Below are 17666 nucleotides of genomic sequence, written 5' to 3'. Positions count from 1 at the left end.
GGACATTATCTCAGTCACCACCAACATGACATAAAGACTTGATTCTGACTTATTTTAGGATGAGGTGTGTGTGTGTGTGTGTGTGTGTGTGTGTGTGTGTGTGTGTGTCCTCTAAGTAGAAGCATAAAAACAACCTTGTGCAGAATCTAGAGTATATATATATTAGACACTGCTTCTTGATGAATATTCCCTTTAGTTATTAACTGTGGACATCTTTTCTAAAGAAAGGTAAATATCTATATAACTGCAACCAATCTGTCATGTGAGAACATGCTCAGGTAACCAGATTGCTTTGTGAATAGTGAATTATTGCAAATGTACACGTGTTCCAAGAAATTCACTTGGGTCTGCTAATTTGTTTGCATGAACACAAAACAACCTCAACCAAATGTAGCGGAGACCTTTAGATGTTCCAGAATATGCTATGCAGGTTTGTAGAGGTGTGTGTGTGTGTGTGTGTGTGTGTGTGTGTGTGTGCCTGGGCATGCGGAGGCCATTAGTCAAAGTGAGCTCTTTGTTTCACCTTAAATTTTCAGATAGGGTGTCTCATTGGACCTAGAACTCATCTGCTTAAATTTCAATCTAAATTGACTGTCTGGTCAGCAAACATCCATAACATATCTGTATCTAGCTGCTTGGTCTGGGGTTACAAGTGCACATTGCCACACACAGGCATTTTTATTTGGTCTCTGAAAATGTGAACTCATGTCAGTATTCTTGCATAAGAAGTGCCTTATCCACTGAAACCAAACATGTGGATGTCTCTCTTGGAAAGTGTTACTGTAGGGTACAGTTCTAGCTTCTTGATCTGTACTAACTATATCCTTCTGATACTTGGACCCTGGTGAAAATTGAATGCAAAGGGTTGCCTTGCATAGCATGCTTCTCTGAAGCAGCCTGCCAGGTTTCCAGCAGTGGTGAAGGCATGGGGAGAAGACCCAGAGAAAATGAACCATATTATGCAAAAGCTACAGTTCAGTGTTTTAACAAGGCTTTCTATGCAGGGTATGAGATGTGGCACTGTTGCATGAGATTAGTAAAGGGCACACATTGGTGTTGAGGTTATGCTTTAGAACCTAATGGTGCTAGCTAGTGCACATGAAGACATATTGGATGTAGAGTTTGTTATCTAAACACCAAATGACTTTCACAAAGGAAACTTTCTGTACTTTGAAAACAATAGTCCAGGCTTTTTTCTATACTCCTCAGTAGAAACTGAAAATATATGGGGCTGAGCATATAAACTCATTCTTTAATTCACCATAACTTCCTGTTATGGAAGTTATTTTGACTGTCATATATATATATATATATATATATATATATATATATATATATATATAAAGTAGTCTATTTTTTGCCCATTTATGCAAATAGTAATCTACTATGTCTTTCTAAACTTTAATGAAGCTGCTTTTTGTTGTTTCCTGCAAACCAAGCTGGCCTCAATATCATTAAGTAGCCACAGGTCACCCTAAAGTTCTGATACTCCTGACTCTTCCTCCTGAGGTCTGAATTACAGGTGTGCAACACCATGCCTAGCTGATATGTTGTGAAATATTTCTTAGTGATTTCATGTATTCCAAGGACCTGAGGTAAGTTTCCAACTAATAGAAGATACTTTTAACATTCCCAAAGGTTTAGCTTTCTCCTGAACCACTAACTGCAAATCTTCTTACTAAATTTTAAATGTAGCCAACATCACTTTAGTGCTTTTCTCTGTTCCTATCTTCTCCCCCTGGTATTTTCCATTCTTCATAGCTCTTTCCATTTGTTGTTCCCCAGTGGTTCCACTGTGCTCATTTCCCCAAGGCTTTACAATGTATCTTTGCAGACAATTACAATGGAAGCGCATTCCTTCCTCTCCTTGCATACCTCCCTTCAATGAAGGGATCTTTTTCTTAGAAAAGAAAACATTTTCATCTCTCATTTTCTTTTTCATGCCATTTTTTGTCTAGAACCAGGATCAATCACTACTTAGCACATTCCTTATAGTATTTTCCTATGTATTTTACTTTCACTGCTCTTCCAGAATTTGGAACAGAATTGAGCTACCATGTGGCTTTTCTCAGTGAGTTAATGTAATTATTTTTGTATCTTTGTTTCCCAAGAAGATGTTAATTTTCCTTGTACCTCTCCCTAGAATAGCCTTGGGATCTTAAAACATGAACAGAGTGAGTCGATCTGAGCTATACTGACATATTTTTCCCTTTATGATCATAAGGCTGAATATGGAATAATCCTGAAATTAAGGTCAGCACCAGGTAGTTGTTTCTACTGACTGTCATATTGCTAGATAAAAATAAATAGCTTTTATTTTGCTTTTTTATTGTTTTTCAGGGCAATGTTACCTTTTCCTGCTCAGAACCAGAAATTGTGCCCATCACATTTGTCAACTCCAGGAGCAGTTATTTGCTGCTGCCTGGCATCCCCCAAATTGATGGGCTGTCAGTGAGTTTCCAGTTTCGGACATGGAATGAAGATGGTCTGCTTCTGTCCACAGAACTGTCTGAAGGCTCAGGGACCCTGCTGCTCCTCCTGGATGGCGGGAGACTGAGGCTCCTTATTAAGAAAGTAGCAAGACATGGAACTGAGATCATCACAGGTATAGCCTCTGCTGAATTCCACTGTAATCACCATCCCATTCTCTTCCCCTCTCTTTCTCTTCCCCAACCCCTGTCTGCCTTATTGTCTCCTCTTCATCCTCTTCTCTCCCTTTTTACGTCCTGCTTCACTCTGCCCTTCTCTTTTTCTTTCCTTTATTTGTAATGGTTTCTTTTTCAACTATGAAAGCCAAGGTTGAGTTTCTCTCTAAAACATATGAAATTGTACGCGAGGATGAAGAGTGGCCAGGTATGGAATTATACTATAAATGTGAATGTGCTTGCCCTCCCTCAAATGCATCAATTAGACAAACAGTAGTCCTTATATTTGAATTAACCAAGGGTACTTCAACACCTCTCTTAATTGTTTGCCTGTAGGATAATCTGAAATGAGAGAGTTTGATTTTGCATTCAGGAGCAGTTATCACACTTTATGCCATCTGTAGAGTGGCCGGCCTGGTCCTGCATAAAGATCTTTCATCCAGGAAAGATGGTCATCCAGGAAAAAGCTGCATTTCAAACTTTATAAACTCAGAAATAAAGGGTTACAGAAATGATTCCAGAATCACAAATTCCAAAATGACAGAGATGAAAATTCATTTAGAATTTGTCTGGTTTCCATTTTATAATTCTACAATATTTAGGGGATTTGTTTTTTTACAATTCCAATGTTCTATTTCATATTAATAGATAAGCTTTAACAATTGCACTTCTTAAATATATTTTAAAGGTACTAAGTATAAACTGTTATGTTTGATTTCAGGATAGGAAAAAATATTTCTAAATGGTCCTAAGTTTGCTGGGGTTTGAGAGACAGTCTTGTGTGTGTGTGTGTGTGTGTGTGTGTGTGTGTGTGTGTGTGTGTGTGTGTGTGTGTGTATGAGTATATGCATAGTGCATGGTGCTTTATACTTCATTTGGTGAATATAAAACGCACTGGAAGTGAAGCAGATATTTAGTTAGAGCTAGAGATAGTTGTTAGATATATACAACATGGGTGCTAAGAACCAAATTTGGGCCCTCTGGAAAAAAACAAGTGCTTTAAACACTATGTGTTCTCTGGATTTTCCAAGATGGATTTCTTTTTTTTTTTTTCTCTCTCTCTCTTTTCGGAGCTGGGGACCGAACCCAGGGCCTGGCACTTGCTAGGCAAGCGCTCTACCACTGAGCTAAATCCACAACCCAAGATGGATTTCTTAAACATGGAAAAACATTCCATTTTTCATCTGTCTCCATTGGCTCTATTATATGATAAGAACTGAATGAGGTTGGGCCAGGTATGTAAGGTGGGGCTGAGGTATATGGTTCAGTAAACAAACCCTGTGAGAAATCTGAAGATAAATAATTCCAGTCAAATCCAGAGATCTCAGCACTTGTTCTCTTACGAATACCTACCATTACTCTATTTCTTTTTCTTCTCTTCTATCCCATCCTCTTTCCTTCCCCCCATCCTACATTCTTGTATCCTTTTTCTCTCTCCTCTATCTTTTCTTCCTCTCCCCTTTCATCCATTCTTCCCTCCATATTCATTCCCTTTTTACTCCTCTCCCTCTCCCTCTCCCTCTGCCCTCCCTCCCTCTCTCTCCCTCTCTCTCCATCTCTCTCCCTCTCTTTCCCACTACCTCCCTCCCTCCTGCTCGCTCTCGCTCTGTGGTTATAGGGATGAATGGATATGCTAGTTTAACATTCTGTCATTTTAATCCTTATATGTAAGATTGCAAGGTTATGGCCATTCCGTGTTCATGTGATGGAATGCAAGCATGTGTGTAATACAGTACATGTATAGAGGTCATAAGACTATTATGTTCCAGTCCATGCTTCTGCCTTTTTAGAGAAAGGATGTTCTTGTTGATTATTGTGTGTGCAAAGCTATCTTAGCCCTATAAATCTAGGAATTTTCTTATTCCCTCCAGCAATTTTGTTATTAGAATGCCAGGTTATTGACAGTTCTGCCACCTCTGATTTACGAGGCCTAAGGGGATCTGAAATCAGGACCCCATAAATGTATAGCACTTTGACATCTGTACAGAAACATATTCTAAAATTCTCTTAAAATGAATAAGAAAACCCTCAAATGTATGCAAGTTTGTACCATCTCTAAAAGACCCTGATAATAGCTTTTCTCTTCGTACATGAGATACTCTACACAGAGATGGGGTCAGCTCCTTCAAGTCATGGTATCATCACTGTTAGAGTATTCTCCATGTCAGGTAGAGGGTGAGACTTAGGCTCCATAGATAAGGGAAGCAAGAGAAAACTGTGCTGAAAAAGGGAGTACTGCATTTTGTATCTTCTCAGGGGAGTTATCTGGGTATGGTGAACTGTGACATTTAAATAACAGGGTTTCCCAATACACACCATTCAAATACTCAAAGCATTCTAGTGTGATTTAAAGTAGGTAAAATATTTTGGATTTTGGAGAACTGTGCTAGATGTCAGGTTTCCTCTATTATCAAGAGGTAATAGAACCTAAAAGAGGTAATATTTCATATTTTTCAAGCCCAATATTATCTGTGATAACTAGAATGTGAAAAATTGCAAATTTACTGACACATTTTCATAACAGGGATGCTTGTATGTCTTTATCCTTTGGTCATCTAAAGAGAATTAGGATAAAAGTGTTCAATTTTAAATTTTTTTTCTGATAATCTTCTGTTAGGTAGCTTTGCCTTGTTATGAGAAAATGCCTAAGATAAAAAAACTTGAAGGAAGGATATTATCTTTGGCTTATGCCTTCCCAAATTTTATTCTGCAGTCACCACATAATAAATGCTTGGAGTTGACCTCAAAGATCAATCCAAAAGATATGAATTTAAAAAAAAAGGACAGAAGCTAGTAGTAATTTTTAAAACATTTATATTATAGCGATTATATATTATAGAATATGTCAAAACCTAAGGAGGAATTGTACTCAGTGGAAGTATTAATTAAATCCTCGCCACTGTTGCTAAGAGATGGGGACATGGCTGGGTGAAATGATGAAATTATTCACCTTAAGACCAGTGGCCAGATAGTTATAGTCTACAGCCTCACAATCAACATTAGCAGTGGATTCCCTAATATTGCCCCATTCATATGAACCATTCTAACTAGCATACATCTGCACATAAAGTAAACAGGAAGGATCTTGGAACCCCATCCTCGCCATCAAATAAATTATAGTTATGATTCAGTGTTTTAGCTAAAATCATATTGATGACAAAATTCCATTAGTGAGAGTACATAAACACAGGAACAAGTGCCTTGACTTTCACAGCAAGTTGTCTGATTGAGCATGGAATTCAAGATTCAGTAAAGAGAACTTTGTGGAGATATCCCAGGTTATGAGAACTTTAAAATTGCAGATACTGGACATTCAAGATATCTCATTTCAAATCTGTGTCTGTGGTAAGACACTCTGACAAAAAGCAATGGATTGGGAGGATGAGGTTTATTTCTTCTTGTAAGTCATACCATATCTTAAAGGGAAATAAAGGCAAAAAATCAAGAAATACCAAGAAGAAGAAACCTTAGAAAGATGTTGCTTACTGGTTCATTCTCAAGATCATGCTAGCATCATCTGTCCAGAGAATGGAAGCCTCCAAAGTAAAGTGGATCCAGATGTGTCAATCAACAAACTATTTCTAGCAGACATATAAGCCAACCTGATCACAACAAGCTCTGAACTGAGACTTCCTTCTTAGATTTTTCTGGACTATGTCAAGTTATAGCTAAAGCTACCTAGGGCATATAAGGAATCAAGCCCAAGATGAAATACTTACCAGTCTAGTGGTGTGTTTTTAGATTTCTCAGGTTTGATAAATGGAACTGCAATTTTTCATTCATTTCTGTTTCTTTATGTTTCCTCCAGCATGAATCTGATGAAGGTAATTATTTCATTGCCAATAAAGCAGAATTATCTTGTGGCAACATATGCTGTCACTTTCCTTCCAGTCTCTGAAATTCCCCTTAGGATGGTTATTTATATAGTTATGTTTGCTTCTTTTTACTTTTAGCTTTAAAAGCCTGAAGTTGTCCAGTTGTCCAGATGGAGGCTCAATGAAAGTTATATTCTCTAGCAGATCCTAAGTATTAATGAAGGGGAAGTATAGAGGCCAAGGTTATAGGGGAAACACAAGAAAGACACAGGGTATGAGAAAGAAGGAAGGCTTTCAGTTCTCTGTTTAGAAAGAATAGAATTTCCATGAGATCTTGGTATACTGGGAGAGCAAATGTCAGAATAGAATGGATAGTAGGAAGCAGAACTTGTCATGAAAGAAGTGCATCTTGTGGGATATTAGTGGTATCGACCTTAAAAATAATTTTAGCTTGCAGCAGTTAGAACTGAACATATATGTCTGTACCAAGAAAAATATCACTGTCACATTCAATGGTCAGACACTAATGATGAAAACATCAGATGGCTACCCACTCATATACTGAAGAAAGACCTCCAGATCCATGGTGCCTTGAAACATAAGCCAGATTTGCACAACTAGGAAGCTTGAGTCAGTCATTTGTAGACAAGGCAGTGAGATGATTTGATGCTGACGTTTGTCAAGAGAGTTTCAGTTGCTTGGGTGCTCCATCTGTCATAGAGCATCTGGAGAGGGCAGGATATGGACTGCCAATGCCAAGGGAAACAAAGAAACATCACTCATACTATGACCTCCAGACACTTTTCATTCCACTGGGGACAGGAAGCTTGCACTGATATATTGTTAATTAAGACCACAAGACCATAAATAATATGAAGGAAAGAAATGGGTCAGACAGTGGATGCTACAGAACTTAAAAGAAATTGTTGAGGAACAATGTATTCAACAGGAAATATTTTATTTGGTTTGTTTACTTGTATGTTTCTTCTTTGATTATTTATCTGTAATGACATGCTTCATTATAATATTTTTATACATTCATCTAAGTACTTATATCATAATTAGTCCATTTTCCTCTTTTGTTCCTCACAAACCTATTGATCCTGAGCCTTTTCCCAAATGACACTACCCTCATGTCACCTTTTTAAGTGAACCAATAAGTTTAATAAGGATTGCTCAGTGAAATGTATATGAGGGATTATTTACAGGAATATCAGTGAAGATACCACTAAAAGTTATTTCCTCCCATCCTCTGGCACTGTTAACTGCCTAGAAGCCCTTTCCAGCTCCATGATAGAATGTTGATGTGCACAGTCTTGCACAGGTCTTGCACTCATTGACATGGTTATTTTACTATCCAACTCTCCACAGCCATGATTATTTTTACATTTTTAATGTATTAAATGTAATTGATTTATTAGCTTTAATATACTCAGTTATTTGAGTGACTACAGACTAAAGTCAAGAAAAACCTGCCACCGTTTATGAAGTTGATAGTAGGATTCATGCAGAACAAATGGGCTTGGAATGTGGGGGATGGATTTTGACAATAGAGGAACCAGAAAGAGAAAGTATAGATATGGTAGAGAAAAGATGTGTGCTACCAGTCTGTTCAGTGGTTTTCATGGAAAACTAAATTTACTACTGTACCTCCATAGGGATCTCATGCAGGTATGGGTGATGGGAAATAATACACAGATTGTAACTTGCCTCAAAAAGGAATGGGTTTGTATGGCATGCAAGAGGTTTCTTTCTGTGGCTCCATAATATACTTTAGGGAAATGTGGACTGAAATCATTACACAATTTGTCCTTGGCCATGTTTGATGTCATAAACCTGTAATCCCAGAACTGAGAGGCAGAAGAAGATCATGAGTTTGAGCATCGCCTGGGCAAACCTTATCTAAAGCAACAAGGGCTGGGATAGTTATAAATGGTGCTGGATTGTACATTAAAGGGCCCATCTTTGGTCCCCAGCCCTGCACAATAAAAAATAAATATATAAATAAATAGTTCAATCACAAAGCCTGCCTTTCTTTCTTCATAGCATCATAAGGACTAGAGGCATGGTCTATCCAATAGTATAAGGACCACCTTTAAAAGGTCAGTGTAGAAGTGTGTATCAGTAATCTTGGGCTGGGAAGCAAAGAGGGATTGATCCCTGGAGATCTATGGCCAGCCAGCCCAGCCACCTTAGTAAGATTAAGTCCACTAAGGGACCTTATCTCAAAATATCAAGGGAAAGAGCTGGCTGGAAATTTGGAATTTTAGCAGCTAAGAGCTACTAACTGGGATATATATGTGACACACACAAGCCTCATGCCCAGTAATCATTGATACTCACGGAGACTCATGCCCTGCTGGCTCTGTTCTAGGAACTGGAATCATGTCACACTATCATTTCTAGACCAGCAAGACTTGGCACATTTGATCTCCTTTAATTGTCTTATTACCTTAGGTAGAACTTCAAGTACTACACTGAACAAATATGTATTGAGTTGATAGTCTTTCCTTGCTCCAGATTTTAATGGAATTACTTTAAGTTTCTCTCTGCGTTTAGTTTAATGTTGGCTATTGGATTGCTGTATACTGTCTTTATTATGTTTAGGCATGTTCCTTGTATCCATGCTCCTTCTGAGATTTTTAACAAGAAGTTGTTTTGAATTGTGTCACAGGCATTGTCAGTATATAATGAGATGATGGAATGGCGAACAAATGACGGGCACATCCTGAGACCTATCCCATGGGAAAGAATGAATCCTTCACACTATTAATGATAGTCTGTTATGCTTGCAGACATAACTTTGAAGAGTAACTTTCCTCTGGGAAGCTCTACTGAGCATCTGATGCAAACAGATGTAGAAACCAACAGCCAAACATTAAATAGAATTTGGGAATCTTGTGAAAGAGTTGGGGGAAGGATAAAAGGACCCAAAGGTGATAGGGACTCCACAGGACAATCAACAGAGTGAATTAACCTGACACTTGGATTCTCTCAGAGACTGAACAAACAACCAAAAAGCATACATGAGCTGGACCTAAGTCCCTGCACGTATGTAGCAGATGTACAGCTTGGTCTTCATGCAAGTCCCCCAAGAAGTAGAGCATGGGCTGTTGATGACACTGTTGTCTGGCCTGTGTATCTTATGCCTCTAACTGGAATTTCTTGTCTGACTTCAGTGGGAGAGAATGTGTGCAGTCCTATAATGACTTGAGAGGCCAGGGTGAATTGATTCCAAGGGGGCCTTCCCATTCCAAAGCAGAAGGCAAAGGGAGATGGGGGAGGCACTCTGTGAGTGGGATACTGGGAAAAGAGGGGGACAGCAATTTTGATGTGAAGTGAATAAATAAATTAATGGAAAAATATAAAAAATCACTACTCTAGATGCTCTATCATTTAGGGGCAAAAGGGAGTGTTGTATCCCAATAATCCTCAATCATGATGGTCATGACAAACCCTCACATGCACAAATGACTGTATATTTATGCACTGGATCAAGTTTAAAAGGAATAGAGAGCTTTGGAAATGAAGACACACAAGACCTTAGAAAACAGTCTGTATTTAGACTTTTGTTTGAAGAGAAATGGACAATTATCTAAAGTTGGGATATATCTATATCTATATCTATATCTATATATATATATATATGTATATATATGTGTGTGTGTGTGTGTATTGTGTTTGTATGTATATGTATATGTGTGTGTGTGTGTGTGTGTGTGTGTGTGTGTGTGTGTGTATTAGCCAAGGTTCTCTGGAGGAGTATAAGCAAGAGAATGTATGTTGTAAAAGACATTTATTAAATTTGCTTACCAAGTATTGCCCAGGTAGTACAATGAGGTTTAAAAAGAATATGAAAGGCTGAGAATACAATACCTGCTCAGTCCATAAGGATGTTGTATCAGCAGTTCCAGTCTTGTGATAAAGGCCTAGAAGATTACTGGATGATTTTTAGTCTTCGTTAGAAGGCTAAATGAACTTCATTCAGTTTAAAGAAAAGGAGGGTACTAGCAGCAGAGGTAGGAGTAACTCTGTAGGCAAGTTCATCAGCAGATGGCTTATATGAACAGGCAAAACAATACCACTTTATTCTGAATCCTCTCTGACATTGAAAAATACCATCCAACATGGTAGGATATTCACATCTCAGTGAGTCCTTCTGGGAAACGCCCTATAAGACCCATAGGTATTAAAAAAAAAAAACCTGTGACAACCAAAGTTGAAAATTAAAATCTGTTAATAGATTGAGGGAGGAGATCCAGTAATACCTGTCTTCTCATAGTACTTCTATGCATCTTCCCTTCCTCTTCACTTCGGAAATGTTCCATTTGTAATGAAGGTTACCAAAGGAAGATGTGTCCTGGCTTGGTACTGCACTTCACTATTTTAGGAGAACGTTCCCAATTTCAATATTATTCTTTTGAGAATCTATGTTTAAGAAACATCAAGAGTCTCCTAATGTAACATGAATATTAATTTTACTTCATCTGATTTTGATATCTTGTTTGCATGGTGAGGAAATTGAACCTAGGGCTTTTAAATACTGAGCAAAATGTATTGAACTGTATCTCCATCCCCAGATTTGTCTCTTAAAACATAGACTCCTTTGTCTTAATTCCTGTGAAAATTAGAGGTAGGTGAAGTAGGAGAGGCAAAAGTAGTCTGATTCTAAGATCATCCACTGTCCTTTGAATCAGGCAATTAATATTGAGATACTGTGCATTTAAAGACAGTGATCTGAATCCTGATTCTTGTAAAAAATGTTATACTTTGGGGTATGACTTTAAAATTGGAGCACTTTGCTACTATTCTGGTAAAAACTGAGGATACTTTCAGTTTAAATTCCTAAATTGTGTGCTGAATTCCCTAAAGTAACCCATGAGGGTTTCAACAGCAAGATGTTCAGACCTCAGCAGTAGTATTTTTCTATCCCCTTTGAAAGATTTTAGCTGACACCAAGCTGTTTATTGAAGGAAGGTTGAGAGTGAGCACCCTGATAGAGATTGTTCTCCCTAATGTGTGAATAATTGACTTTATTTCAGTCTTGTCTTTTTGTCTCTTGTTTGCATAGAAAAGTAATTGAACCTAGGACCTTTAAATGCTAAGCAAAATGTATTGAACTGTATCTCCATTCCCAGATTTGTCTCTTAAATCATGTTTTTAACAGACATTTATTTCTTTATGTTTGTTTATGACTATATACATACACATATGTTATATACTATCATGAGGAGGTCAGAGAAATACTTGGGGGTTGAATTCTCTTCAGTTTGGGTGTTCTGAGGATTGAACTTAGATCCTTAGGTTTATTGCAAGTAGCCTATGCTTGCTGAGTTATCTTGCTGGCCATAATATTGGTTTTTAAACAATCAGATCTTGGAAAGTGTCTAAAATTTTTATTTTGAGTCCAGGTACAGAATGAAGTAGAAAATAGGAACTGGGTGAAAAGAAAAGTGTTTTAGAGGAAGGACTTCCACCTCACCCATTGGGACTTCCCCTGACACTAGGTTGATGCTTGTTTTCCTTTCACAGCTTCTTTCTAGCTATGAACTCTACAATGAAGACATCCTCTATCTGGTTCTGTAGCACAGTTCCTGATAACCATAGAGATTCCCAACATCTGAAATGATGCAGACTTCTGGTTTAATTAATGTTGTGTGAGGCCAAAACCTATAATTCCAAAATTCTCCCTGGTGAAGCTTGTTTTATTGAAATTGCTATTCTATCAATATTCTACAGAGTGTAGGATTTCCCAGGGCTCAGAAAGTGGAAGCAGTGGACTATGTAGGAAATAGTTATGTCAAAAAGGGGAATCAGAACACTTACTGCCCAAACTACATAACCTGAACTCAAACTCGCATCCACATAAAGTGAATAAACTGAGTCCACAAAATTATGTCTAACTTTGTTCCCCAATAAACACAGTATACAAAATGCCAAATTATAAATCATACTTAAAAAACAAATAAAAAAGTTAAAGACTGGAGAGTTGGATCTATTGGGGATGTTTGCATAAGCATAGGAATTCAACTTTAGATTCCCAGGACCCACATAAATTCTGGGTGCAATGGTATCTGCCTGCAATTTCAACTCAGAGAAGTAGAGATGAGAGGATCCCTGGAGTGCAAAGACCATCCAGCTGGTTAAACCTATCATAATGCAGAGTCAGTGAGAGGCTTTGTCTCAAAAATATAAAAAATTGGAGAGTGTTTGTAGAAGACATCTGATTTAAACCTTTGGTCTTCACATACATACAAACACATTCACACACACACACACACACACACACACACACACACACACACTCACATATTCACAGCACCCACATCACCACAAACCACAACTATGACAACAACAACAGCCAAAGATTTGGATAATGATATTGGAAAGATCAGGGCCCATAATTTAAATATGAACTGATGAAGGAAGGTTCTGACTCCTATAATTATACCTTAGACATCTCCTCTGATATTCAGTATTTTTAATGAGACTAGAGAGCCTGTGTTTAGAGTGAACCCTCAAGGTCTTTCTGTATTGACACCCAACGGTGTCCTATGCCTAATCACTTGGCTCCTAGGTAGTAACCAGAACCTGGATATGACTCATATTACTCTATCCAGGCTGTTTCATAGCTTTCCTTCAAATACAACTTCATGTGTTATGGAGATTTGTATGCAAATGAAAGCAAAACCGACCTGCAGTTGTCTTGCAATTGAGATGTTTTTATATCACATTTTCATCCCTAAGTATCACCTAACCTCTTTTCAACAATCCCCCTAGACAAGATCTGAATCCTGGCTTGTTTAGAGCCACAGCCTATGAGAAAAGATAGGGCCACCAAGTACAGAATCGTCTTGGTCGCTCCTCTAGGGGAAGCAGATGTTGAGTGGGTAATTGCCATTAGGAATTCTCTTAGCAGATGTGGCACAGCTGCCCTGGTGACAACATAGCTGTGCTCCAGTTTGGTGCTTGGTACAAGACTGCCTTCTGCAGATTTACTATATAGAGGATCAGATCTGCTTGCTCTGCTATAGCAGTTGAGAGCCAGGCAGGTTTCTTTCTGCCTTCTTTCCACAGGACTTTTCAGTGAAGGCTCCAGGGACTTCTGCCAAGTCCTATTGACTGTTCCTCTAGTAATGGCATTGGTTCACCCTAGGTCTGCTTTTTTCTTGCAGATATTTTGCCTATTACCCTGCCATGCTGTCCCTTGGGGGTAATCTCCATCAGTTGATAAAGCTGAGAGGGACTGACTCTAAGCTCACTCATACATGCTCTGAGAATATGAACCTCTGACCTCATTATTCCCAAGTTGAAGACCACTTACTGTTCTCTGTACTTAGCAATGATTTCAGTGATTTGTATATCTGGTATATTTGTCTGTGTGTGTGTGTGTGTGTGTGTGTGTGTGTGTGTGTGTGTGTGTAAGTGCACACTGTATAGAGGACAACCTTTAGAAATTAGCCTTTACTTTCTACTTTGTCATGAGAAGAGGTCTGAGACTTTGTGGGTAAGCAGGATTGACTGGCCTTCAAGCTTTTTCAGACTCTCCTGTTTATACCTCCCATCCCTCACAGCCATACCAAGATTATAAATGCTTGTGCCACTGTCTTTGACTTTTAGGTGAGTTCTGGAAATTGTCAGGTATGAACTTCATGGAGTTCTGCCACCTGAATCATCTCAGCTCCATCTAAATCATGGGCTTTACTTTGTCTCGTTGTTGCTACTTCTATGTTTGTAAATGTCACTATTGCCTCTCAGAGATTTTGATGTAATTTATTTGAGTTAAATAATCTGTAGAACCCTGTTTTTTCTTTCCATATGTGCAAACTACCATACACACAGTCAGCTAAATATGTTAAAATTTCTTCTGTTGGTATTCAATTAGTATGTGTCTTGACTGCAGATTTTTTGAATAACAATGTCAGCTGGCTTCATCCACTACAGTAATCTGACATGAATGTAGAAGCAAACATGTCTAGAGAATGAGGCAATGTGGGATATGGGGAAAGCTGTAGATAATTGACGAGGATATTTTTAAAATATGTTATATTCTTAAATGACATTGTCCTTGTGTAGATGTGATGATTGATGCTGTTATCTTGATGTGATCTAGATTCACCCAGGAGCAAGACTCCAGGAACTCCCAAATGGGATTACAGAAATTAATATTAGACTGAGAGTATCTGTGGGGTACTTCCTTGAGTATGGGCATTGGTGTAGACAGATCCATCTTTGTAAATGTAGTCAGGACCTTTCCATAGGCTGAAGATCTTGTGCTAGACTATATACAGCAGAGAAAGGAAGCTGAACAGCAGCATGTGTTATCTTTCTCTATTTCCTAATTGTGGATGTTACCTAAGCAGCTGTTTGTAGATCCTGATGCTCCGATGTTCCTGCCACTATGCCACCACTATATCCTTGAATGGTGGGATGACATAGTCATTGTATCCTTTGAGTTAATTTTGTTAGGGTATGTTTTGACAGCAACAGAAAAAGAAAATAAGAAAATAGTTCTATACAATTAAATAATTTTTTTCAGAATTGTTGAAGGTCAGTGGTATATAGTTTGCACAGAATATACAAGCGTTCTTTTGATCTTTGAGCCATTGGTCCATCAAAAATTTGCAAAAGCTTTCACTTGAATACAAATTTTAGTAAATCCTGGGACTAAAATGACCTATGTCATCTCTTTCTGAGGATACAATTACTGGTATCGATTTGAAAGGTTTTAACAGTCCTTCTACCCAGCATTTTTCTCTGTAGCCACCTTTCCTCATACTAACTAATATATCGTATCCCTTTCGTGGCTAAGACATCCCAACTATTTGGCGAGTCTCATTTGTTTCTAAATACAACTATCAGACATGGTTTAGTAAAAGATACTTTAGTATAAGGCAGAGAAGAAAGATGACTCTCATGAAACAGAATGTCCTGTTTCTCTTGCAGGAAGCAGCTTGAATGATGGCCTCTGGCATTCTGTCAGCATCAATGCCAGGAGAAATCGTGTTACTCTCACACTGGATAATGATGCTGCTTCCCCAGCTCTGGACACCTCTCAGCTACAGATTTATTCTGGAAATAGTTACTACTTTGGAGGTAAATTTGGTAGCCTTTGAGATTTCAAGTACAGGGTCAGGGAAATTATTCTGCCATGTGCTTTGTCAAACATGCTCTGTCAATCAGACACTTCATACAGCTATTGCATGCACACATGCACATTTATTCAAGCACCAAACATTGAGAAACCAAAATCTCAGGCCAGTTGCAAATATTTATCTAAGTTATTACTGAGAGTAAAAGTCCCTGAGGCTATTTGAGCTGGGTTTTATAACTCATCAAAATTCTTGATTCCTGTAGCCATGCCAAGCTCTTCATCCTCATACTGGAAAAAACAAAGTCAACTAAAAACTTAAAGAAAAGATGCTAAGAGGTAACAAGTACCAACAAGAGGAAAGACTCACTCCAATTGTCGTGTTACTTCGGAAGCTTTTTTTTTTTTTTTTTGTTTCCATGTTTTGGAGCTCATGTGGACCAATGGAGGGTGACAGAGCAAAATAGATTGGTGCTAGGGCCTCCAAGGGGTAGGGGAAGAGCTATTGCCATTTCTGAGTGGCTGATATTTTTGCAAATCCCTCCAGCAATACACACACACACACACACACACACACACACACACACACACACACACACACTAAATAAACTAACAAACAATCTGGGGTGGACAGTGGTTCAGGGGTCTTTTGCCATTGTAATAAATGCTTCTGTGTTGAGTATTTTAAAAGTATCTTTTAAAAAAACAATAACAAATTAGATGATATCTAATTCTATAGCCAGCAGTCTGTCTTACAGAAGTCACTTCTAAAGCATACTTAGGTCCATAGGCTTTTTGACCTTAAACTCTTAAGATACAGTCCCTGGACTCCTTTTCTAGAACATGGAAAACAAACTAACATTCAGAATTACTGGGAAATGAAAACAAAATATGAAATGCAAAATATGAAAAGCAAAATATTGGCTTGATGAAGCTTAGTGGAGGGTTTACTAATCAGGCAAAAGGCACTGGTCTCCACACACAGCAACACCCAACCTCATGCACACTCAAACCCCTATCACTGCCAAATACACACACACACACACACACACACACACACACACACACACACACACACACACACCTTCCTGAGAGCAAATAACCTTGTTCACATCTTGTAGATGTGAGCGTGAGCTGACCTTATGCTACAGTTGAGATTTTCTCAGCAGAAAGTTACCAAAGACAAGGATTCATAGAAGAGATAGCAAGATGATTCCATGGGCAAGAGAGTTATTTGCTCAAACTTGAGAATTTTATTTGTAACCTTGAAACATACAGTCAAAGAAAGGAATGGTTCCATCGTTTTGTCTTTTGACTTCTAAACATATATGCTTGCACTCCATCTTGCTCACACATAATGTTAGAAATAATAATAAGTACATACATTGTAGGTACTTACAGCCTCCCATATACCAAACAGATACTTTACACTGAGTTCTAACCTGAACCCTGTAATCTCTAAGCTCCAAAATCTAGAAATTACTCCTTCCTTCCCAAGAAAATGCATGATAATTTTCAAACACAAAAAGAACATTGCATGAGTTAAAAATACATATTTAGGTTATCTTTGGAAAGAATCTGTGAAACAAGATCAGTGAGGATAAATTTTAGCATAAGGATGGGCCACAGTCCTTCACCCACAATCACTATTGTCTTAGGATTTTATTGCTCTGAAGAGATATCATGATCAAGGCAACTTGTACAAAGAACAACTTTTAATTAGTGTTAGCTTATAGTTCCAGATGTCTAGTCCATTATCGTAATTATATAAAGCATAGCATCGTGCAAGCCAACCTGCAAGCAGAGGAGCTAGAAGTTGCACAGTCTTGATCTGAATTCAGGTAGGAGACTGTCTCCTATAAGCATCTAAGAGGAGGGTTTCAAGGAGTAGAGCTTGAGCATAGGACCTCAAAACCCGCCCTAAAGTAAAACACTTCTTCCAGCAAGGCTAATCCACCAAGGACATACTTCTTAATAATGTCACTTCCTGCGGACTAAGCATTCAACACCTGATTCTATAGGGCCAAACCTATTTGAACCATTATATCCGTTATATATCCATCAACAGCATATAATTTTAAGTCATAAAATGTCTAAATGCATAAAAATGCAACT

At 38.2% G+C, this 17666-nt stretch overlaps 1 protein-coding gene across 2 annotated transcripts in view; it reads left to right on the top strand.

Moving 5' to 3' along the window:
* The window catches only part of LOC116911684 (contactin-associated protein like 5-4), a 465842-nt gene extending 449987 nt beyond the window's left edge, over positions 1-15855 (top strand). The window contains exons 8-9 of one of the 2 annotated variants that reach the window (XM_032915638.1): positions 2341-2605; positions 15407-15855. In XM_032915638.1, coding sequence (XP_032771529.1) covers positions 2341-2605; positions 15407-15576 — 435 coding nt within the window. In that variant the 3' untranslated portion in view covers positions 15577-15855. The remainder of the gene's footprint in view (positions 1-2340; positions 2606-15406) is intronic. The other variant, XM_032915639.1, reaches the window with a different exon arrangement.
* The last annotated feature ends 1811 nt before the right edge of the window (positions 15856-17666 follow it).

Source organism: Rattus rattus, chromosome 10, assembly GCF_011064425.1.
Source record: "Rattus rattus isolate New Zealand chromosome 10, Rrattus_CSIRO_v1, whole genome shotgun sequence".
Taxonomy (NCBI): Eukaryota; Metazoa; Chordata; class Mammalia; order Rodentia; family Muridae; genus Rattus; species Rattus rattus.
The sequence above is the reverse complement of the archived record's forward strand: the minus strand, read 5'-3'. Positions and strand labels throughout refer to the sequence as shown.